This window comes from Humulus lupulus, chromosome 3, assembly GCF_963169125.1.
Source record: "Humulus lupulus chromosome 3, drHumLupu1.1, whole genome shotgun sequence".
In the NCBI taxonomy this organism is placed as follows: domain Eukaryota; kingdom Viridiplantae; phylum Streptophyta; class Magnoliopsida; order Rosales; family Cannabaceae; genus Humulus; species Humulus lupulus.
In genome coordinates, this window is record NC_084795.1 from 121,303,249 (window position 1) to 121,328,154 (window position 24,906).

Genomic DNA, 24,906 nt, shown 5'->3' on the forward strand with positions numbered 1-24,906 from the left:
ACACTAAACCATCATTTCAACCAAAGATATTTTGACTCGCCAAAGATATTTTATGGCCAACTTGAGCACCCTACCAAACCGTACAACTTGTATGAAATTAATTGATTGAATCTTCTCAAAATTATACATATATACGTCACCATCAGTACCATATATAAATTAAAAATTGCCTTTTATTTTTTGAAAACTGAAAAGAATATATATTAGGAGAAAAAACTCTCTCTTCTTTCTTTTAATAATTCTCAGCAGCTATGTAGTTTTGAAATAAATTGGTTTCTCAACAAATTTTCACCGAAAATCTAAGGACCTGACCTCAAACCACTTAAGAAAGTCAGTGGCTGAGTCAGTGTTTTTTATTATAGCTGATGAATTTTGACCACGAGTCGACGGCCTACAGACGTTTTACACAAACATATACGAATCTAGAACCTACTTGGTTTATATGGTTCAAGTCCTCATGATATTCCCTTCTCGATAAATCTATACACCTTTCTTTTCGTTCGTTTGTTCTCCATATATGTATATATTACACATTATCTAGTTTTTTTTTACTTAAATTACTAATTAATTATTAATATATATTTATTTATTTATTAAGACACACCAAACCAAGTTACTATAATTTAAAAGGAAAATGTTGAATTTTATAACTGTTGCTTCTTAGAGTGTGCTTGCATACCTTTTTCATGAAACAAAATAAATAAATAAATATTTATTAATATATTTGTGTTGTTTGACATTTCTGTAAGAGTAACATGCAAATTAAGATAAGCACTAGATTATTAATTAATAGGGGTCTTTGAAAATGCTAAGTCAAAATCTGAATACTATATCTCATAATTATTTATTGAATAATAATTATATATATAAGAAGATACAGTGTGTTAACGGAAAATGGGAAAGAGATCGTGAAGAAGGGTCAAACAAAAGCAAAGGAAAACAAAAGGAGTTCGGATAAGCCTTCTGTCGATTCTACGATTAAGTTGCAAGAACACAATATGATCATATCCAATATTAATGGCGAGGAAGACGACGTGACTAACAAGGTTGGTTATTTGATTTTTACCAACAAATTCTCTCCTATATTATGTCTTTTTTCCTTAATTCTCTTTTCTCCTCCCCTAATTAATTATTTCTTGATAATTTAATCCTTTCTCTTAATTATATATCCTTTGATTAATCATGATCAATATCAAATCATTCATAGAACTAGTTTTCGATATTTTTAATTAAAGATTTCGATATTGAATCATGAACCACTTGAGTATTGATGAAAATATATATATATACACATATATATATAGAGAGAGAGAGAAAGAGAGATTGGTTTTCAAATTGACACGTTTTAATGTTAGATCAAATAAAATATAGCTTAATTTTTTGTTAAAATCCGCTGTGTATATAGCTAGTTAGAGTTCCATGTACTATATACAAATTTGCATTGAAACATTCGGTGCTTTTTAAAAAAAATGAAAATTTTTATTTCAAATATCATGAATTGTTACGAATTACTCATTTTTTTCCTTTATTTATTTATTTATTTATTTATTTTCATATTTTTTTAGGGAAGAGAAGGAAGCTTCCATGCTGAGCGAGATCTAAATAATTTGAAATCTTCTTCAAGTAGTGAAAAAGATTTAGATATCAAACAGGTAAATAATACACCGCTTATATAATCAGGTCGTTCAAATTTGTTTGCACATATAGGCTCACAAAGCTAGAGCTTACAAATACATAAGAGTATTTTCTTTAAAAGCAGAAAAGAGAGTATCAAATATAATTAATTTAGAGGTGAAATTTAGTTTTGATTAATATAATCATCAAACAAATTATGGTTAATAAAACTCGAGACCTTGTAGGAGATCGATGCTCAAACTGAAAAAGTACAGTCAAATTAATAAAGAAAAAGAAAGAGAGTACTTTTGAACAAGAAAAGTATATAAATTTATATAGTAACTATAAAAATTGTAAGATCCCAAACCTTCAAATAAACTTGGTAGAATTTTATTATAATTCAGAATCAACGACTCATATATATGTTGCCAATTATGATAGAGAGAAACATATGGGATCGATACTTAAATCTAGCGAGATATATATATATATAAGGGATTTTTCAAAAATATGGCTTTTATACCATCAATGTGCAAAAACATGGGAATTATACTTTTCTTAATTTGTATGGGAAAATTTATTAAAGACAAAATTAAAATATGAGAAACACAATTAGTAGCTAACTAAAATATGGAAATGTCACTTTTTTTTTTATCATAGTTATATTTTCTTTAATTTTGAAAGTGATTTTATTTTTTTATTTTTTTCAATTTTTTAATTATTTTTTCAGTTATTTTTTTTTCTTTTTTCCTTACTTATTTATTTATTTTTCTACCAATTTTTTTCTTTATCTTTTTTTTTCTTTCCATTTTTCCATTCCACCTCCTCTTCTTCTTCTTCTTTATTAATTTATCAAATTTTTTATTTCATTTGTAATGTTTTTTTTTCATATTTTTTTCAGTTTTTTTTCCTTTTTTTTCTTCATTTTTGTATTTATTATTTTCTCCTCCCATTTTTTTTCTTCTTTTTTCACACATATGAGCTTTTTTTTTCTTCTTCTATTTTTTTTTTCATTTTTCAAACATATGAGCTTTTTCTTTCTTTCTTTTTTTCTTCTTCCATTTTTTTTCAATTTTTTCTACCAATTTTTTCTTTCCATTTTCCCATTATTTTTCTTCTTCTTTTCATTTTTATTCATTCATCTATTTTTTCCTTCATCATTTCTTTTGTTTTGTTTTTTCATATTTTTTTTAGTTTTCTTTCCTAAGTTTTTTTTCTTTCTTTTTTCTTATTTTTTTGTACTTATTTTTTTCTCATTCCATTTTCTTTTTTCCCCTTTTTTCACACATATTTTAACATTACATAATTATTTTACTATTTTTTATGTATTATCTTTTATTATTGTAATTTTTTTTATGGTTTTTTCCACTATATATAAAAATTCAAATCAATTTTTTCAGCATTTTCTTTTTACTGTAATCCTTATAGGAACACCAAAATTTGGAAATAAAACTAATAAAAATATGCAAACGTGAATGGATAACTAGTTACCCTGATGGGAACATTCAAATCTAGAAAAAAAAATTATATGAAGAAGAAGAGAGAGAAGAAGGGATGGATCTAATTTTTTTTTCTATCTTCAAATTTGGGGAAACTGGTTACCTTCCCGTTATTTGTATGTATATTTCTGGGGTAACTGGTTACATTCACGTTTTTTGTGTGTATATTTCTATGGGTAACTGGTTACCTTCACGTTATGATGTGTGTATATATTTATGGGTTCTTTATGGTAACTAGTTACCTATGTTACTAAAATCATAGTTATTTATTCATTTTTTCAATGAAGTGTTCTTCCTCTTTTTCATTCAGATTTGATGTTTCTTTTCATATTTAATAAGAGTAACCCGTCACTCCTCTTATGGTAACTAGTTACCCCTCTTATGGCAGAAGGTTACTTCTCTCAGGGTAACTAGTTACTCTTCCTGGTACATGTTATTTAACCTAGCTCTAGGATTTTTTTTTACATAATTGTCAAAGATAAATCAAGTAACTGGTTACCTTACCCAGAATTTGAAAAAAGAAACATACAATATAAAAATAAGAAAAAAAATGTTTATAATAAATAAATAAAAAATAATAAACACAATTCATATCACAAAAAGAAAAAAAAAAAGATTTTTGCAAAACAACCAAATAACAAATTAGTATAAAATTAGTTATATAAAGAGAATTCTAATTCAAATTTTGACTTAGGAGTAAAAGAATTCTAGTAATGGGGAAGTTTCATTCCAAGTAAATTAAGAGTGCAAAAAAGATAAGTAAATATTGTGATTGTTAAGAATGAGTAGTATATCAAATCATTTGTGTGGAGTGGAATTAAAGAAATTCGATAGAAATTACAAAATGTGAAAGTCAAAGGGATTGTTTGCTTACCCCAAGTGTTTGGCTAAAACAATCTTAGAGTAGGACCCAAGAATAGGAGTTGGCTAAGATATATAATAGAACCTGATTATCAACCTACCAAAACACCTAAAAGGGTGGTCCCCATCGTTTATAATACTAAGACAAAATGTATATGCCCTCTTGCTATGTCTATATATGTGTATTTATTTGTTCTGGTGCTTTAATTGTACCAATGTCCTTTAGTGCATTTCTTTTTCTTAATATGTTCAGTAACATTCAGTAAACTTTTTCTCTAAATTTTGTAGTTTTGCACCATTGATGAGGCTCTTGAGAAAAATGACCAATATTTTGTCAGAACTAATAAAAATCTCATGGACAGGAAAGGAAAATTATTATGAGAACTGGTTGATTTTAGATGGCAGGAGGAAGCTTTCAAGATATTTTTTAAAATGATTTTAAAATACCAACGACAATTCTTGCTTCATGCTTATTTAGTTGGTTTGATGTCACCTAAAATAATATAAAAAGTAATATAAAAAAGTTAAAATAAAATAATATAAAAATATGAAAACTACCCTTTATAATAACTGAAAATGTAAGTTTTTTTCCATAAAAAATGTAGTATAGAAAAGTTAAAAAAAATTAAATAAAATGACATTACAAAACTATCATTCTACTTGAAAAAAAAAAAGTTCAATAGTAATAAAGATATGGCATAATCAGAAATTTTGACAAAAATGTGGAAAAAAAAGGCCATAAAAATGATAAAAAAGTATAAAAAGCCATAAAAAATTTATGCTGAAAAAAAAGCCATATTTTTGAAAACTTCAATAAAAAGTCCATATAAAATGTAATTTCCACATATATATATATATATATATTGAAAAACTAGCTATATATATTTATATATACCTCATGACATTATTGATTTAAATAATTAATATATAATACATATATCTTAATTTATGATTGATTTTAAATTCATATCATAGTTTTTAGTCCCATTTGAACCGAAGAATTATTCACATAATCAAATTTTTAGACTGCACTACTGTTTTTTTTCTTAATCTCTAAACTCTTATATATTATGGAATATAATTAAGACATCCTTCTAATTTGTTTCAAATTAATCCTATATTCTTTTTTATTTTGAGGAAAATTAATCCTATATATTAGAACCATTAAATTTTGTAATTTAATTACTTAGAAACTGTGCATTTAAAATACAATATTTAAATGATATATATTTATATACATCTCATTGAATTAATTTAGTTATCAAGTATATTCATTTCGACACATATATTAGTCCCCGTGCATTGAATTATGCTCAAATTGAACTCTTCATCATGTGCATTAACTAAAAACCTAGCTAATGTATCTATAAAAACAAGGATATTATTGATTAGTAATTTAATCATACATGTGAACAGGAACATGTGGCAATCAATGCTGATGATCATATTACAAATGACAATCCATCACTTATGGAGACAAACAACACATATCATAGCTCGTCCTCTGTACTTAAAAATGATCAGGTGTGACAATATTATCCTTAATCTTATTTGTGCAATTAATATTAATGTATTTCACATATTTGTAAGTAATTTATTTATGAATTATTCTATTTATATAAATATATTTATACAGGAGAATGGTGAAGATGGTGAAGATAAGCTGATCAAATTAACTAAAGCCGAAATGAGTGACGTGAAAAAAGAAAATGAAAGGCTGAAGCTGGTACTGTCACGTCTCCTAAAGGATTATCAGTCTCTCCAAACACATTTCTTTGAGATTCTTCGAAACCAAGAAGCTAAGGATAAGACTAATGAGGACATAAAACCTCTTATGAAAATTAATGATTCTATTACTGCAGCTGATCATAATAATAATCATGATCAACTTTCTCTTAGCCTTGGGAGAACCTCAAGTGCTAGTACTACAACTCATACTGATCGGGAACCAAGAACTAACAATGAGAAGAAGAGTAGTATAAGTACTAGCAGCAAAGGCAATGATGACTATCGGGAAGGGCTTCATAGTAATAGTGGGAAACTTGCTCTAGGGTTAGGTACTGGATCTACTTCGACAGATGATCATCAGATGATGAAGAAGTCGACAAGTAGTGATGATGATATCTTAGAGGACAATAAAGAGGAGGCCACCACCGAGCCCACTGAGATGTGGCCGCCGAGTAAAGTCCCCATCAAGACTGTGCGAAGTGAAGGAGAAGAAAATGATGGGGTTTCACAGGTCTCCCCTTTGAAGAAAGCTAGGGTTTCAGTCAGAGCAAGATGTGATACCCCAACGGTAAGTACCAATATATATATATATAGTACTTACTATAATAATATAATAATTTGCACATATATATACGTACGCGACGTAGTGTAAAATCATATAATAATTTGCCTATTGATTATTTGCAGATGCACGATGGATGTCAATGGAGAAAATATGGTCAAAAAATAGCGAAAGGAAATCCATGTCCTCGAGCATACTACCGTTGCACAGTCTCACCATCTTGCCCCGTCAGAAAACAGGTACTTTACTTTCTGCTGTACATAGTCTTTTGTTTTTGTTTATGCGGCACATAGTTGATATATAATGATGATCATCTCTAATATATGATCCGATTCAGTTAACCAAATTATTACTTACTGTAACTGAGTGGAAATTAATTGTGTCTTTTATTATTTTTACACAAGAATATAGTCGGTCACCAAAGTTGGAAACTTGTTTTATCAATTATGTATTTCACATTTCAAAAGTCACTTTTATTTAGTCAACTAATATATAATCAATCGCGAGTGTTATTATCCGGCACCAAGATTACGTAATGCTGCAAATCAGAATAATTTAATATCGGTTCAATACATTCAAATTTTTTTTAAAGAAGTTGTGTGAGATCCAACATTACATTACACTAATTATAATTTATCACATTGTTAGTCACTTATCAAATATTGATGTCCCATAACAATATTCATAATTAATTAAACTATATCAACTAGATAGTACTCTAACACAGTGATCATACTTCAGAATGCATGCATCTACTACACATATAATAATGAAAGCAAAAAAAGAAGCAAATTTAGTTTGGGGCCAAAAATAAGATGAACACATTAATAATTTCTTTCAACACATGCATATTATATATATATATAAAGATATGAATAATATATACATGCAGTATCTTCAACAGATTAGTTATCACATATAAGATGTAATAATAACATTAATTTTAGTTTTTTTCATTAATAATACTAAATACTTTTCAGGTCCAAAGATGCATTGACGACATGTCTATCTTGATCACCACCTATGAAGGAACCCACAACCACCCACTTCCCATCTCCGCCACAGCCATGGCTTCCACCACTTCGGCCGCCGCTTCCATGCTTCAATCTCGTTCAACCACTTCTTCTTCCAATCACCTCCTTCCGGGAGGGCATAATAGTAATTTCCTCACTACTCCTAGCACTACTCTCTTCCAAACCTCAAACAATAATAATAATATTAGACAACCCTTACCCCAACAATTCTATTTCCCAAACAATACCTCGTTCTCTACCTCCAATTCTCACCCAACAGTCACTCTAGATCTAACGGTCCCAAACCCCTCTTCAACTTCTCATATGGGACCCAGATATTCGTCCACGTGTCTCAGCTTTTCCACCTCGTCTTCTAATTCCTCTTCCGTACTACCGTGGAACAATATTACAAATGGTTACAGCAATAGTAATAATAATGGTTACTTGAGCAATTATAGTATTATGTCTCATCAAAACAAATTATCAAACCCAAGTGTTGGATCTCATGGGACATTGGTGATTAATAACGATGGGAATCACAACAAGAAAGTACCATTTCAAGAAGCTAATAATAGTACTAATAACTTGTATCAGTCTTACATGAACAACATTGTTAACCTGAGTAGTACTAGTAATAGTACCACTGCTTCAACCCTTAATCATCAACAGCAGCCATTGACGACGGAGACTATTGCGGCGGCGACCAAGGCTATTACATCCAACCCGAAGTTCCAATCGGCTTTGGCGGCTGCCCTCTCCTCTTTTGTTGGTAAGGGGGAGAGTGGAGTGTGAAACAATGATGTATATGTATATAAATCAAGATCTTCTAGCTCCAGAGATTTCATATATATGTGCGTACTGTGTAAATATATTTTTTGATGACATTAATTTCCTTTTCAGAAACACATATATCAAAAGTGTAATTTTATATTAAAATTACCAACTGCTAAATAATGTGATTTTTTTTATCCAAATAGGTATTTTTGCTCTTTCTAATCAGAGATTGACTTATATATGAAATTAACATTTTTACGTATAAAAGTTCTGTTTCAATGAGCTACCTTACTGGCTTTTGATATACGTAGTTATATTGTGGTATTTGTAGAATTAAGAAATGCATATGCACATGCATATGTCGTTTGATTAATCTCACATTGGGTTTGAGTGTTGAGCTTTGATTATATTAAAAATTCCTATACATTTCTTAAACTACAAGAAAAATGGTTTTTAGCGACCTCAAAGCTTGTTCGACGCTAATATCAGACCGGTTAAATTTTTTCTATTAAAAATATTATTAGTGGCGACATTTTTACTAGTCGCCGCTAATTAGTTCGAAAATACCCAGAAAAAATGTGGGAAATTTCCCTTCAACGTAAATGTTTAAGACTATTAGCGGCAACACGTGTCACCGCTAATAGTCACCAGCAATAAAAAAATATTATCAGCGGCGACACGTGTCGTCGCTAATAGTCGCCTAGATATCCCTACCGTACCTCGACTTCTCCTCCATCTTCTCCTTTCTTTTTTTGCAAATCCCAGCCACCCTCTCCCTCTCCCTCTCCCTCTCCCCCAGCCCCTCCGGCCCCGAGGCCGAGCCCGCCCCACCACAACCCCCCTTCTCCCTTTCTCCCAGCCCCTCTGCCCTCGAGCTCGAGCCTGCCCCTGCGCCCGCACCATGCGCCCCCCTTATCCCCATCTCCCCTTCTCTGCGCCCCCACCCCTCCGTCCCTGAGCCCGCCCCTACGCCCCCACCCCCGACCTGCACGACGCCTCCCCACCCCGTCTGAGGTATATATATTATATTTATTTATAGGTATATATTATATATGTGTAAATATATTTATATATTTTTTTATTATTTATTTGTGGATTTTTTTTAATTTTATAATTTATTTTTATTTTATTTTGTTTTCTGTTTTTAATTCTTTTAATTTTGTGTTTTATATATATATAAGTCTATAACTATATATAAATGTATATATTTATATTTGGGTGTATATATATGTGTATAAACTATATATATGTGACCGTGTGTGGGTGTGGATGTGTATGTGTGTTTATATATATATATATATATTTATATATGTAAATGTGTATATCTTTTCTATATAAAAAGTGTGCAGATAACGGAAATTTTTTGTTTTAACGGTTTTTTGTTTTTTTTGTTAACTTTAACATAATATTTTTATATTTAATGATAGACTATTGTTATCCAAGAAATTAGCATTAATGACGTGGCAAGTGATCCCTGGACACGTGGCTGACACCTGGAAACATTCTGCTAGAGTATCGACCAGAAGACACATGAGAAGCAGTAAGCGGCCCAGTCTTACCTGCGACCAGTTTGGTCGATAGTTCCGCATACAAAGCAACATTTATGAGAAGATCTTTGTATATCCCGAATTTATCTCACACAATCTCCTGAGTATCCGATGATTCAGGAAAGAATATCTGTAACAATCTTTTGTAATCCCCCTTGAGCCTATAAATAGCAAAAGATAGTTCAAGGAAGGGACTTTTGGCTTTCGAATTTTTTGAGACTATAGTAATTCTCCTAGTGATATTGTATTGTTCATCAGAGGTAAGTGAAACTCATTGAACCCTTGTTCTTTGATCACTTCTTTGATTCTATATCAATAACAGTCTAAGTGGACGTAGGTTATTACCAGATCCTGGGGCCGAACCACTATAAAAATATCGTGTTGTTATTCATTTTTGTCATTGCGTTCTTCTCATCATATTCATTCATATCAAACATATTCTGACTCCGTGTCAGTTGGCCAAATCTTGGGTCAACATTCTGGTGCTTTCGTTGAGAGCTTGACATATCATTGCTGAGAAAACCGATGGCGAAAGCTACAAAGAAAACTGGACAGGCGGCCACCGCTGCACCATCAAACCCGCCACCTCCTCCTCCTCCTGCAAGCGTGGCGGAGGATGAGCCACATCTGGACTTTGAGGAGGAAGAGATGGATGATGCAACGCTGAAGAGTACCCTGGGCGCGTTGCAAGAAGAGCTGGCTAATCTGAGAGCCAGTCAGGAGACTGCTGCCGGAGTTGTGGCACGACAGCAGCAGGAGATTGAACGGCAGCAGGCGAAACTAATCGAAAGGCAGGCGGAGATGGACCGCCGCCAGAACGAAGCCATGGCAGCCCTCGAGGCGGCCTTGCAGCTAGCAAGGAATCGGCCTGCACCTGCTTCGCAACCTGACCAACCTGGCAATGGGCCACCCCAGAGGGGTCCTAATCCAAGCCCACCAATCCAGCCTTCAAGTCCGCAAAGGCCCGAGCAGCCTCAAGCGCCCCATGACGACGCCCTGCTGGACCCTGAGGCACAGCCACCATCCCAGGCTGGTCACGGCGATCCCCCGCAACAAAGGCAGAATAGGGCCGAACATCAGCCTCGTAGTCCTAGATGTCGTAGGGGTGATGAGCCAAACCTACCGAACAGAGGTCAGTATCCCCCTGGTAACAGGAGGGACTCAGAGTTAGGCTCTGTGGTCCGGGGTCCCCCACGACACGATGATGCACGGGGACACCACGACCAGCGCAGGCCGCCCTCTAACGCTCGGAACGTTTCAGCCAGGAATGGAAATCGAGGGAACAATCGATCCCACCATAGCCAGTCGAGGTTCAGAGATGGCCATGGATATAATGAGGCTGACTCAGGCAAAGGGGACGCTGGGCGAAGGAATGAAGAAAGAGGTAAAGGCAAGAGCCAGGTACCTCAAGATGACCAACCCAATAGATGGGATGCCGGGGGGCAGCCCAGACAAAATAATGTCTTCAACCGGCTCGGGGGTAGCGAGCAACGGAGAAGAGACGAGGATTTGCGTGACGTACTTAACGATCGCCGCGAGCGGCATGGCGAGAACGTCCCCCCGGCAACAGAGGCCACAGCGATTCCTGCCGCTGTACAAGCCCAGATAGATGCCCTCAACCAGGCAGTGCAACAGCTGGTCGGGGGAAGGACATCCTACATCGACCACGATAGGAGGAAAGGCACTCCTTTCGTACAGAGGATAGCTAATGCTGAAACTCCAAGCAAGTTCAAAATGCCTACACTCCCAAACTTTGATGGGTATGGAGACCCGGTGTCTCATGTCAACAAGTTTGAAATTCAAATGGACATTCAGAAAGTGTCCGAAGACGCTCGGTGCAGGATCTTCCCTGCAACACTTTCTGAAGCTGCGCAGGAATGGTTTTTTAAGTTCCCACCCGCGAGCATAGTTTCCTGGGAAATGTTCGTAAGGGAGTTTTACGGACAATTCTATGCAGGTCGTGTGCATCCAACCGAAGCAAACCAGCTGGTTGAAATTCGCCAGCAGGATGGGGAGTTAGTAAAGGATTATGTCCAGCGCTTTATGCGAGCGGCGGCTGGAGCAAAAACGATGGGGGACGAAGGCAAAATGATGGCCATTACCGCAAGGGTTAAACGTTGTTCTCCCCTCTGGAAAAGTCTCCGAAAAGAAGGAGTGAGAACTACCCAAGAATTTTTAGACCGAGCTGATCGCTACATCAAGCTCGAAGAAGCCATTGCTGATGATGGAAAGCCCTCAAACAAGGGTAAGAAGGCTGCCGAACCCGCCAAAGCCGCCAATGGTTCCAAACCTAATGGCAACAGCAAAGGCAACGGGAACGGCAACGACAATGGCAAAAATGGTGGAAAACGGCCGTATAACAAGCCTTCCACCTCCGACAACAAACGAGCCAAGGGTAATCGTTATGAACCCCGGTTCACTAACTACACTTCCCTCATTGAGTCTCGGGGGGAGGTTTATCAGGCCACAAGTTCTAGTGTGCCTTACAAAAAACCTGGCCCCATTCGGAAGGATATTTCGAAGAGAGACACCACCAAGTTCTGTCGTTATCATAACGACTACGGACATGACACCAATGAATGCAACCAGTTGAAAGACGAAATCGAGTTCCTTATTAGACAAGGACACTTGAGAAGATACGTACGGGCCTCGGGAAATTCCCAACGAGATGCTCCGGGTGGCAACGAGCAAGCGTCCACGCGCCAACGCTCGCCACCCTTACAACCTTCCCCCGTGGCTGGAACACTCTTAACCATCTGTGGAGGTCCGCACCTCGCAGGAAATAGCGGAAAGGCCAGAGAACGATATGCTCTGACTCTGCGCCACGACCAAGACATCGAGATGATGACTGTGGAGGATCGTGCACCAAAGAAGGCTCGGTCAGACGAGGGTGAAATAACCTTCTCTGATGTCGATGCCCAACACGTCAGGTTCCCACATTCCAATTCGCTGGTCGTGGACATCCAGATGGCCAATATGATGGTGAAGAGGGTACTGGTCGATACAGGAAGTTCAGTGAATATCTTGTATAAATCTACACTGGAACGCATGAAATTGTCCGTTAAGGACTTGGAGCCCTGCAACCAAACGATATACGTCTTCTCTGGAGAAGGACTCGCTCCCGCCGGATTGATCAAACTCCCAGTAACGACAGGTACAGCGCCTGCGACAAGGACATTACTCGCCACCTTTGTAGTGGTCAATTGTCCCTCGGCGTACAATGCCGTTATTAGAAGGCCCATAATGGTTGAACTACGGGCCGTCATCTCTATGTGGCACTTGGCCATGAAGTTCCCAACAGACGCGGGGGTAGGACGCGTGTTGGGAAACCAAAGGGAAGCCAGGGAGTGCTACAACGCCTCGATCACAAAGGCGAAGAGTGGAACGTCGAAGAGCGCTACCTCAGATAGGTTGCAGATGGCAGTTGATACACAAGCCCAATCCGGTGATGAAGTCACCAAATAGGGTGTTGCCCAAAGTGAGGATGGAGATTTAGATCCTCGCTTTGGGGATTTTGAAGAAAATGTTGGACCCGTCGAGGACCTGGAGGAGGTCCAACTCGATGAAAAAGACCCAACCAGAGTCGTAAAGGTTGGGAGAAACTTAGAGCTTACCACGAAGAACGCACTAGTGGAATTTTTGCAAAAGAACCAGGAGGTTTTCGCTTGGTCTCATAAAGACATGGCTGGGATAGATCCTGCAGTAATCAGCCATGTCCTGAATATAGACAAGACCTTTCCACCTGTGCAACAAAAGAGAAGGCTGCTCGATAAAGATAGATCAAGAGCCTTAAAAGAAGAAGTCGAAAGACTAAAGGAGAATGGGTTCATCAGGGTGGCATTTTATCCATCATGGGTCTCCAATCTAGTGCTGGTTCCCAAGCCTAACGGCAAATGGTGAACCTGCGTGGATTTTACAGACCTCAATAAAGCCTGCCCAAAAGACTGCTTCCCACTCCCGAGGATCGACCAGCTGTTCAATGCAACAGCAGGACACGAGATCCTCTCATTCATGGATGCATATTCAGGCTACAACCAGATTAGCATGCATCCCCCTGACGAGGATCACACCAGCTTTCGGACCGATACGGGCTTATATTGTTACAAAGTAATGTCCTTCGGACTGAAAAACGCAGGTGCAACTTACCAAAGGCTAGTCAACCACATGTTCAAGGAGAAAATCGGTGTAAACATGGAGGTATATGTGGATGACATGCTGGTAAAGTCTAAGAAGGCAGAAGGGCATGTGAGGGATTTACAAGAGTGCTTTAGTGTGTTAAACAAGTACCAAATGAAGTTAAATCCCCTCAAATGTTCCTTTGGAGTTGGATCAGGGAAGTTTTTGGGGTTTATTGTAAATTCAAGAGGAATCGAGGCCAACCCTGACAAGATAAAAGCCCTGATCGACATGAAGTCGCCATAAAGGATCAAAGATGTACAAAGTTTAACTGGAAGAATCGCAGCCCTAAGTAGATTCATTTCAAAATCCACAGACAAGTGTGTCCCTTTTTTCAATCTACTTAGGGGAAATAAGAAGTTTGAATGGACAGGAGACTGCGAGCAGGCATTCCAAGCCTTGAAAGCTCATATGGCACAGCCTCCCATCTTATCAAAGCCAATTGAAGGAGAAACTTTGTTTATTTATCTGGCGATTACTGAAGTTGCTGCCAGCACGGTATTAGTGCGAGAGGAGGAAGGCGTACAAAAAGCAATCTACTATGTTAGCAAGAGACTGATTGGGGAAAAATTAAGATATCCACCAATTGAGAGGTTAGCATATTGCTTGATCCTGGCCTCTAGGAAGTTACGCCCCTACTTTCAAGCCCATCCTATTACAGTTCTAACTGACCAGCCCCTTCGGCAAGTCCTCCAAAAACCAGAAGCGGCTGGGCGATTATTAAAATGGGCAGTCGAACTGGGACAATTCGATATAACTTATTCACCGCGAGCAGCAGTCAAGGGACAAGTCTTGGCCGACCTTATTGCAGAGTTCACCGAACTCCCAGACAGCGAGCAGTGTGAACAGCCTGAAGTGCCCGAGCCTCAAGACAAAGCTCCTTCGTGGAAGCTATTCACGGATGGTTCATCCAACAAATCCCACGCTGGAGCGGAAGTGATATTGATAACGCCGGAAGGGCATTGATTTCACTGCGCCATCAGGTTCGACTTCACTGCATCAAATAATGAAGCGGAATACGAAGCACTCCTTGCTGGATTGAGAATGGCAAAGGATATGAGCATAAAGACGCTTGATATCTACAGTGATTCACAACTGGTGGTGAATCAGGTCCTAGGAGAATATCAAGCGCGAGGCTTGAAGATGGTGGCCTACTTAAATAAAACAAAAGACCTGCTAGCCCAGTTCACGAAGTACACCCTCCAGCAAATCCCGCGAGATCAAAACTCAAACGCAGATGCCTTAGCCAAACTCGTGAGTGCGAAGGATGCTGACACTTTGAACATTGTGCCAGTAGAAAGACTAAGTAAGCCGAGCATACAAGCAACGGAATCCAATATGGAGATTCGAATGGAGGATACATGGATGGCGCCTTTCTTGGAGTATCTGACAAATGGTACGCTGCCAACAGATAGGAACAAAGCCAGAACTCTACAAAGGCGAGCTGCTAGGTACATACTGGTCGACGGTGTTATGTACCGAAGAGGATATTCCTTGCCACTACTCAGATGCGTTACACCAGAAAAGGCTAAGGAACTCATGAAAGAGGTGCATGAAGGCTTCTGTGGGGATCACGCTGGGGGGCAGAGTTTGGAAAAAAAGATTCTAAGGCAAGGCTACTTCTGGCCAACTATGAACGAGGATTCGATGGAGTTTGTACGAAGGTGCGATAAATGTCAAAGGTTCTCCAAGATTCCACGAGCGGCTCCAAACGAATTGAAACAGATGCAAAGTCCGTGGCCTTTTGCAGTATGGGGGATAGATTTGATTGGATCCCTACCTACAGGGAAAGGCGGAGTAAAGTACGCAGTCGTGGCGGTCGATTACTTCACCAAATGGGCCGAAGCTGAACCGCTCGCTACCATCACAACCAAGAAAGTCCTTGACTTCGTTATCAAGAACATCGTCTGTCGATATGGTCTGCCCAGAAAGATAGTTTCAGACAACGAGACCCAATTTGACAGCGACTTATTCACCGATTTCTGCGAAAGACATGGAGTCATTAAAAGCTTTTCTTCAGTTGCACACCCCCAGGCGAATGGGCAGGTCAAATCCATGAATAAAACTCTTAAAGACACCTTGAAGAAGCTAAGGGAGCGTGGCCAGAGCAATTGGCTGAAGTCCTCTGGTTGTATAGAATGTCTCACCGAATTGCGACATGACATACCCCATTTTCCTTAGCCTATGGATATGAGGCAATGTTGCCTGTCGAATTAGATCCCCCCTCACATTGACGTCTAACATACGACCAGAACCAGAACAGCCAACTAATGATGGAATCTCTAGATTTGATTGATGAAGTACGGGAGAAGGCCCAACTCCGAGTTGCTGCATACCAACAAAAAGTCGCCCGGTACTTTAACTCCAAAGTTAAAGAAAGAAAATTCAATGTCGGAGACTTGGTGCTTCGACGAGTTTTCTTAAATACCCGCGACCCTACTGCTGGAGTGCTCGGACCTAATTGGGAAGGACCTTACCAGATTAAAGAAGTCCTTCATCCAGGCACCTACAAACTTGCACGCTTAAATGGAGATCTCGTTCCACGTTATTGGAATGGAGAATACCTGCGCAAGTATTATCAGTAAACAGTCCTTTATAAAGGACTGGCTTGTATTAATTTTTTCTTTTTACAAGTTTAGCAAAGAGGGTTAGCCACGCTGTATGGCTAATCGCTCGTATATGTAAGATTCTATTTCAGAATCACTCGTAAAGACATGTTTAGTCCATTTTTAATACGAGATTATAAGGGACTGTGCGCAGCCAGTCATTCTTGCCAACCTTTGTGAATTTATATTTACAAGTATTTGTTCATTACGTGTGTTGTTTTGCTGTATTACAAGTATTATTTTTGCACACGAATAGGAATGTTCGAACAGGTCCTGGTCAAGGCAAGTGACCAAGGACCTAAAGCTCCTCGATCACTTAGGGGGCATATAAGGCACATCGATAGCAAAGCGTACCATGAGGTATGTAAACACATGAACAAAATGAGTGAAAGCATGCTAGGGTACTTAGAGTATTTTTCAAAATTTATATTTTGTTAAATCATGCCAAAGTACTATGCTAAGTTCGGTCATACGGACAAATGTTATAATAAATGAAAATATTATAGCATCATGCAATCTTTTACACCGCAAGCATCACTGCTTGGATGTAACTGTTCAAATAAAGGAAAAGATTTACTGCCCGTGCAGCAAAGTTTAAAACGAAAATATTATTTTTACATCACGACCTGTGGGTCGTGTAATCAAAAGGAAAGAAAAAGTAAATGAAAAAGTTCAAGAGGCATTTGGGGCCGGAGGGTCCTTGGCAGCATTCTGGGTGACAGCATCCTCAACAATACCTTCTTCTTCAGCACCAGCCAGGCTTGAGGAAGCAGGGATCCTCGCTCTTGCCTCCTCTTCAGCCAGTTGGGCAGCACAGCGAGCCAGCTCAGCAGCCCTAATCTCCTCTGAAAGATAGCTGAAGTCGGCTCCCTGATTGTGTTTCCAGAAGTTGTAGAAGCATCAGAGCATCGTCTTCTTGTACCTTTCCAGATTTTTGGAGTTGTCAAGCTCCAGCTGCTTCGTTTTACCTTGAAGAGTGGCAATGGCCTCGTCCTTGGGTTTGAGCACCTCTTCCAACCTTCTGATTTCGCGAAGGTGGGTGCGGCTGGCATCTTGATAGTCCTGCCTCGACTTTATAGCAGCTTCCTTTGCAGCCTCAACCTCTGACAACCTTGTCACCGCAGCGTCCCTCTCTCGAGCCATCGCCTCCAACTCCTTGGCGTGCCTGGCCTCTGTAGCCGAAAGCTCCTCGGCTGCCTTCACCTGATACCCCTCAATGGCCTTTGCCTTAGCCTGCTCGATGGAAGCCTGGGCACGGTTACGAGCAGTAGTAGCAGACAGCAAGGCCTGTGAATAAAGGAAAAAGTTAGAACCTGTCGTGAAGAATAAAGGACTAAGGCTTGAGAAGCAAATAAGTACTTACGCTGGAAATTTCATTCAAGGTCCTGTTCAGGATCAGGTCGACCGTCATATTTTCTGCCTCGACCATTGCATCCTTGACACGATCGTTTTTCCCGATGTGCGCAATACGGTCCTTCGCTGCTCGTACGGCACGGCCCGAGAGTTTGGCCCCAAGGGTCTCTTCCCGCCTATCTTGTTCTCTGCTGGGTGCAGCCGGAGGAGGGTTCTTTGGCGCCGGAGGAGGGATCCTTGGGGTAGAAGGAGTCTCTTTCTCAGCAGGGGCCGGAGGATGAATAGGAGTTTGCCCAGCTGGCATGTCCCTGGGAGGGTCCTCCGTTCGACTTTTCTTGGCCGGTCTCTGGCTTGTTTCGCCGGCCTGCCTCCGCGACGACTTCCTTCAGAGCTGAGGAACTTCTTCTTCCTCCTCAGCATTGTATAGATCAAAGACGTTGGGAGTAGCCATATCTGCACACAAGAAAAAGCATGCATAAGAATAAAGATAAAGGCAGATGAAAATTCGTTATGCAACAGAAAAGAGGTCACAAAGTGAATACCCGAGCTACAACTACTGGTCGCTATACTATTGACTCTATTAGTCATACACTCACTATCTGGCATGAAGAAGTCTGGCCCTAATTTTGGAGTATATGTAAAGTTGCCCTCCTTGTCAAACAAGTGACAGGGAATTGACAAAATATTCAAAAGCAAAATAGTTTTACCGTTCTCATCAGAAGACTCCCCCAAGTCCACAACTGGCTCTTTGGCATTTTGTTTCCCCTTGCCTTGGGGAGCAGAAGGCCTTTCTGCGGAAGGATTGCCTGTGGGGTCCCTGATAGTAACCCCCGTTGGCCTCCTCCGAGGAGGGGACGCAGGAGGTTGCTGCTCAGGAACCCCCTCGGCAGTGGCATCGTCTACCACGGACCCTCTTGTTTCATGGCGAGGAGCCAGGAGGCCAGACCGCCTCAGGTTTTCATCAGTGACCAGGGTCTTGACGCTTTTTGCTGCGTCAGTCATCCTGGCCAAAGTATTGGACCTCAACACCATGTTTGGTGTTGGGGTCGGACGTAACCATGGGCCTGAAAGACAGATTTCAGTTTGAGAAAAATGAAAGAGAGCAACTTGATTAAAAGTATCGACCAGTCGAAGACAAGCACTTACCTCCTCGAGCGAAGGCCAGGTTGTTGCTGGTTATGTCCTGTGTAAGGAAGTACTCCTTACTATACTGCCCCACGTTCGATATGTGCGTGGTGTCACTCAGGAACGTCCGGTTGGTCTCCTGGTGGCAGAAGTTGAAGAAACCTGTTCCGTATTGTTGCGGGTTGGATTTAAGGTCAAAAAGATAGTTGACCTCATGAGGGGTGGGTTCTGGCCATTTCTTGAGTTTGTACAGGATATAGAGTGCGGCCAGCATTCTATATCCGTTTGGAGTAATTTGGAAGGGGGCGACACCGAAATAATTGGCCACCCCCTCATAAAAAGGATGTAGAGGGAGGTAAGCCCCCGCCTCTAAGTGATACTGAGACCAGGCACTGAATAGGCCCCCAGGGAGGTTAGCCCTTTGGTCTGCGGCGGGAATTGTAATGGAAAACCCTGTAAGAGGGTATTTCCTAAAGTAGTTAGCAACCATCTGCATGGTCACTGAACTGGTCGGAGCAGTATACCACTCGACATCAGGCAGATTCTGATGCCGAGGGTGGGCCCTAGTTTGGATATTAGGGTCAGGGATAGGATTTTCTCAACCACTGGTCGAGGGAGCCCTAGCCTGCGGATTAGGCTGGGCAGGAAGGTTTGGACTGTTTTCAGACTCAGGTCTTTTCTTGCCTACTGATTTTGAACGGGCCATTTGAGGAGAAGGACGGGGTCTAGCAGAGGATCGTGAGAAGGGAATCTCGTGAACTCGATCGGCCGGTTGTTCTTCACCCTCGAGCAGCTGGGCGAGAAGGTCGTCGTCAATGGGCCGCTCACCTCCCCACAAATCTAGCATCAATATCTGCAAACAGAAGAATGGGGAGGTGAGGATAGAGAATTTTTAAAAGATTTTTAGAATAACGCTGGACGAGTATAAAAAGCCAAGCTTTTATACAACAGCATTCTAACAGAAAGCTAAAGTGTTCCATACGAACAGTTTGAAAGACGGATTAAAGGGTGAAAGTAAAAAGTTTTTCAAGAAAGCTTTTTCAACTCCCCTTAGGGCGGGAAAAACCTATTTTCCAACCAGCCTAAAGGTCGAATTTTTACTTCGATCTTACGTCCTAAAAGTATGATCCTGACTAATCGAACTGACTCGTAACCTTTTTTGCCTACAAAACATTCTACTCACAAGCATTTCAAACCAGAAGCGGATGGACTTAAACAGACAACATACAGAAGCATGCACCACGAAAACTTAAAGCGTAAGAATTCAAAAACTTACCAAGAAAATGATCGTGGAGATGGAAAAAGGGCCTTCAGAGATCAAGGAACTCTCGGTCTGAGTCCTGGAAATACAGAAGAAACGGTCTCCTGGGATGATTAAAGCTCTGGTTTTTAGGGTTTCTTGTGAAGACAATGGCGTGCGTAAAAAGAAAAGGAAAATTTCGAAGGTATTATATAAGTTTGTCTGTGGCATTAAAAATGTGTAATCATCAGTTTCCCTTTTTCAAAGTAAGGGGAAGCGGAATGGCTGTCGAAATATTTCTGGGGAACCGAAAAGACGTGATTAGACAGAAGTAGGTTACTGTTTCCAAGAACGCACGAAGGGTTCTGACACGCAAGGCGGGGTTACCGAAGAGTCATTCATCTGAAAGTTTATTTATTGCTCGTGATAAATAAACTTGGGGGGCAAATGTTATCCAAAAAATTAGCATTAATGACGTGGCAAGTGATCCCTGGACACGTGGCTGACACCTGGAAACGTTCTGCTAGAGTATCGACCAGAAGACACATGAGAAGCAGTAAGCGGCCCAGTCTTACCTGCGACCAGTCTGGTCGATAGTTCCGCATACAAAGCAACATTTATGAGAAGATCTTTGTAAATCCCGAATTTATCTCACACAATCTCCTGAGTATCCGATGATTCAGGAAAGAATATCTGTAACAATCTTTTGTAATCCCCCTTGAGCCTATAAATAGCAAAAGATAGCTCAAGGAAGGGACTTTTGGCTTTCGAATTATTTGAGACTATAGTAATTCTCCTAGTGATATTGTATTGTTCATCAGAGGTAAGTGAAACTCATTGAACCCTTGTTCTTTGATCACTCCTTTGATTCTATATCAATAACAGTCTAAGTGGACGTAGGTTATTACCAGATCCTGGGGCCGAACCACTATAAAAATATCGTGTTGTTATTCATTTTTGTCATTGCGTTCTTCTCATCATATTCATTCATATCAAGCATATTCTGACTCCGTGTCAGTTGGCCAAATCTTGGGTCAACATAAATATTTATACTCGCAAGCGCACGAATCGTATTTATAGAATAGTGTTCGTGTAAGCACGAGGTCGAACCCAAAGGAGTTGTCTAAAATCAAAAAGGAAACTATTTTAAACCAAAATTAACAAATTTTAACCTAGCTCCAAAGATTGAAGAGATTTTTTAATAATGAAAATACAATAAAAGACAATAATATAAAAATTAAAGACAATATATATAAATATAAATTAAAAGTAAAAATCAAGATCGTAAAAGAAAGATTATTAAGGACTAGAATCCACAAAATACAAGTTCAATAATATTTATAAGTACATTGATTCCCAAGTTTTAGTGATAGTTAAAATAAATCAAACTATCATTTTCCAAATAGATTTATAATTTTAAGCACAAATTACTTCTAACAAGATAAGATTTTTCTTCACTTTTCAAAATTATAATTTCAAAGCATTTAGTGTAAATAAATCTAATGAAATAACAAATAAATCAATGAACATTATTTATAAGGCAAAACATAATATTTTTGTTCTAAGCATGGATATGTACAATTTAATGACACATCTTACACAAAGAATATTATATTTTTGCACTAATGAAGAACAAAGTGTAAATATGTGCTAACAATCCAAAATACATGATATTTAAGATGAAAGAAGATATTTGAAGAAGAAAATTTCATAAACTTTGTTGCACAAAATGGGAAATCAACATACAAAATAAATACTATCTAGTTACAAATTGTTTCATCATCACCTTAATAATCGTAAAAAGATTAGAAACTCATAACTAGAATAGCAAATACAAACTAAAAATTACAAACATAAATAGGAAAATTTGGAGAAACCCCCAAATTTTTCCTCTAAAAATACATAGAAAATAACCAAAAAGAAATAGAAGATGAAGAGAATAGAGAGGTTTTGAAATGTGTAGAATTTTTGGTATGGTAACCTCCCTTCCAAATGGACACCCAAATGGTCTTCAAATCTCCCTATTTATAGCCAAAATGAGGTATTAAAATAATCAATTTAAATTAATTAAATTGATTAAATTAATTATAATATGGCAAATAGAGGTAAATTATAGGGTGTAATAATGATGTTTTGGGGTAAAATGTGTAGAAAAGTGGGGTAAAAATATGGCATTTTTAGACAAGGGTACAAAAACATTTTTTTGGGCTCAATAAGTGGCATGCATGGGTTGACTTCGGCTGGTGCAGGGAAGAGCTGGTCCGTGTGGCAGGCTGCTGAGGAAGGCTGCTACGATTAGGCCTCGCTGGGCTTGAAGAGGCAGCAGCTGAAGTTGAAGGGGCAAGGAGCTTTAGTGTGGTTGATGGCAGCTGGGGCACGTGAAGAGGTTGGAGCTTCATATTGGCACACGGCTGGGCAAGGAAATTGAAGCTGGAGGAGACATTGGGCCTGGGCCCATGGGCAGCTTTGGTGGTGCAGTTTTGACACTTTTAGCTCTTCTCTTTCAATTTTGCCATTTTTTATTTCTTTCTTTTCCTTACTTTTCAACTACAAAAATGCAATAAATTCCCTACAAAATAAATTATAAACTAAATTAAAATTAAATATTTTTACTAATAAAATATACCATATAATTTCCGTAAAATTTTTAATTAAAACTTAATTTACTTAAACATTTAAGCTCAAAATTGTATCTTTTTACTCCTAACTTAACAATATTAATTTTAAATAATTAAACTATAACATTTTACAATAATATAACTATAAAAATACAAAAAAATATATAAAATCAAAATAAACCCAATAAATTTAAAATTACTTTAAAACTTAATAAATCAATTAAAAACTCAAGAATTAATAAACAATTAGCACATAAAAAGTGGTAAAATAACTCTATTTTGTAGAGTTATCACTATACTCTCAAGTAAGCAAAAAGCCCAAAGTCCCCTCCTTGAACTATCTTTTTCTATTTATAGGCTCAAGGAGGATTACATCAATTTGTTACAGATATTCTCTCCTAATTAATTGGATCATCAGGAATTATTGGAGACAATCTCGGGATTGACTTAGATCTTTACAAAATTATCTCGAAATATGCGGAGTGTACGACCAGGCTGGTCGTAAGAAAAACTCAACCGTTATGCATGCAATATCTTACTAGTCGATACTCTAATAGAACTCTGCCAGGTGTCAGCCACGTGTCCAGAAATCACCTGCCACGTCATCCGTGTCTGTTTTTTGGATAACATTTGCCCCTCAAGTTTATTTATTATGACCAACAATAAATAAACTTTAAGGAGACGACCCTTCAATTACCCCACCAGACCTGTCAGAGTAATTCGTGCAACCTTGGGAAAAGTAACCTACCCTTGTCTAATCACGGCTTTTCGGTTCCCAAGTAACCTTTCGACGACTATCACCCTTCCCCATGCTTCGAAAAAGAGGAACTGATGATTACTTCCTCTTTCATGCCACGGAAAAAATATATATATAGGCTTCCCAGAGTCTTCTTTTCCTTTTTACGCAAGTCATTCCTCCTTCAAGAAACCCTAAAATCAAAACTTCCACTCTCTTCTGGAAACCATCTTCCAGTGTTTCAAGACCCAGCCCGTCAGTTCGTCGACGCTCGAAAATTTCTTAAATCTCCACAATCTTCTCTCTGGTAAGTCTCAGAACTTCTATGCTCTTTATTTTTGCCGTGCATGTCTCTGTGGATGATTGTTAAGCTTTTACGTTTCTGGGTTGAGATGCATGACAGTAAGGGGTTTAATGGGTGATGTTGTATAGGATGATATTTCTTTGCCATTAAGGAGTTATGAGTTAGTTTGGTAGTTGAGATCACGACTTTAGGACGTAAAACCGAAGTAAAAATTCGATTTTTATGCCAGTTGAAAAACCAAGTTTTTCCCGCCCTAAAAGGAGTTGAAAAAGCTTTTTCAAAAACTTTTTGCTTTCACTTTTTGATCTGTTTTTCAAACTGTTCGTGTGAAAAAGTTAGTTTTTTATTAGAATGCTGCAGTATAAAAGCTTAACTTTTATAATCGACCAGCGTTATTCTAAAAAACTTTCAAAATTCTTCATCCTCACCTCCCCATTCTTTTGTTCGCAGATTTTAATGCCAGATTTGTGGGGAGGTGAGCGGCCAATCGACCACGATCTTCTTGCACAACTGCTTGAAGGTGAAGAACAGCCGGCCCAGCGTGTTAGCGAGATTCTGTTTTCAAGAACTTCTTCTAGACCTCAACCATCACCACCTCAAATGGCCAGTTCTAAATCTCCAGGCAAGAAAAAACCAAACCCTGAAAACAATCCAAATTCACCTGCCCAGCCTGATTCGCAGGCTAGGGTTCCCTCGACCAGTGGTCGAGAAAATGCTGCCCCGTACCCTCGCATTCAAGTCAGGGCTCGTCCTCGGCATCAAAACCTTTCTGATGTCGAGTGGTATCTTTCTCCTACCAGCCAGGTGACTCCTCGGATGCTTGCCAATTACCTTAGGAAGTATCCTCTTACCGGGATTAATCTCAAAATCCTTGTTGCTGACCAAAGAGCTAACCTGCCTGGGGGCGTCTATAGCGCTTGGTCCAAGTATCACATAGAGGCGGGGGCTATCCTCCCTCTACATCCATTCTACCAGGGGGTGGCCAACTACTTCGGTGTTGCCCCCTTTCAAATTACCCCAAACGGATATAGAATGTTGGCTGCACTCTATATCCTTTATAAACTCAAAAAATGGCCAGAACCCACCCCTCATGAGGTCAACTTCCTTTTTGACCTTAAGTCCAACCCTCAACAATACGGGACGGGCTTTT

The 24,906-nt window shown here is 38.8% G+C and overlaps 1 protein-coding gene across 2 annotated transcripts; it reads left to right on the forward strand.

Annotated features, from left to right (window-relative positions):
• The first annotated feature begins 864 nt into the window (after window positions 1–864).
• Window positions 865–8,251, forward strand: LOC133823091 (WRKY transcription factor 72A-like). 2 transcript variants are annotated; one of them, XM_062255685.1, is made up of 6 exons: window positions 865–1,046; window positions 1,566–1,652; window positions 5,391–5,498; window positions 5,611–6,270; window positions 6,390–6,503; window positions 7,245–8,251. In XM_062255685.1, exons 1-6 carry the CDS (start codon window positions 999–1,001, stop codon window positions 8,067–8,069), a joined length of 1,842 nt encoding a protein of 613 aa, XP_062111669.1. In that variant the 5' UTR covers window positions 865–998; the 3' UTR covers window positions 8,070–8,251. The 2 variants fall into 2 exon arrangements, with proteins under 2 accessions (XP_062111669.1, XP_062111670.1); XM_062255686.1 differs by lacking the exon at window positions 1,566–1,652.
• Window positions 8,252–24,906: the final 16,655 nt, after the last annotated feature.

Bases quoted from the DNA above. Each gene is read 5' to 3' on its own strand.
- LOC133823091 (XM_062255685.1), top strand. From the start codon at position 999: ATGATCATATCCAATATTAATGGCGAGGAAGACGACGTGACTAACAAG. The intron at 5,499-5,610 runs GTGTGACAATAT...ATATTTATACAG, and splicing joins CTGTACTTAAAAATGATCAG to GAGAATGGTGAAGATGGTGA. The intron at 6,271-6,389 runs GTAAGTACCAAT...GATTATTTGCAG, and splicing joins CAAGATGTGATACCCCAACG to ATGCACGATGGATGTCAATG.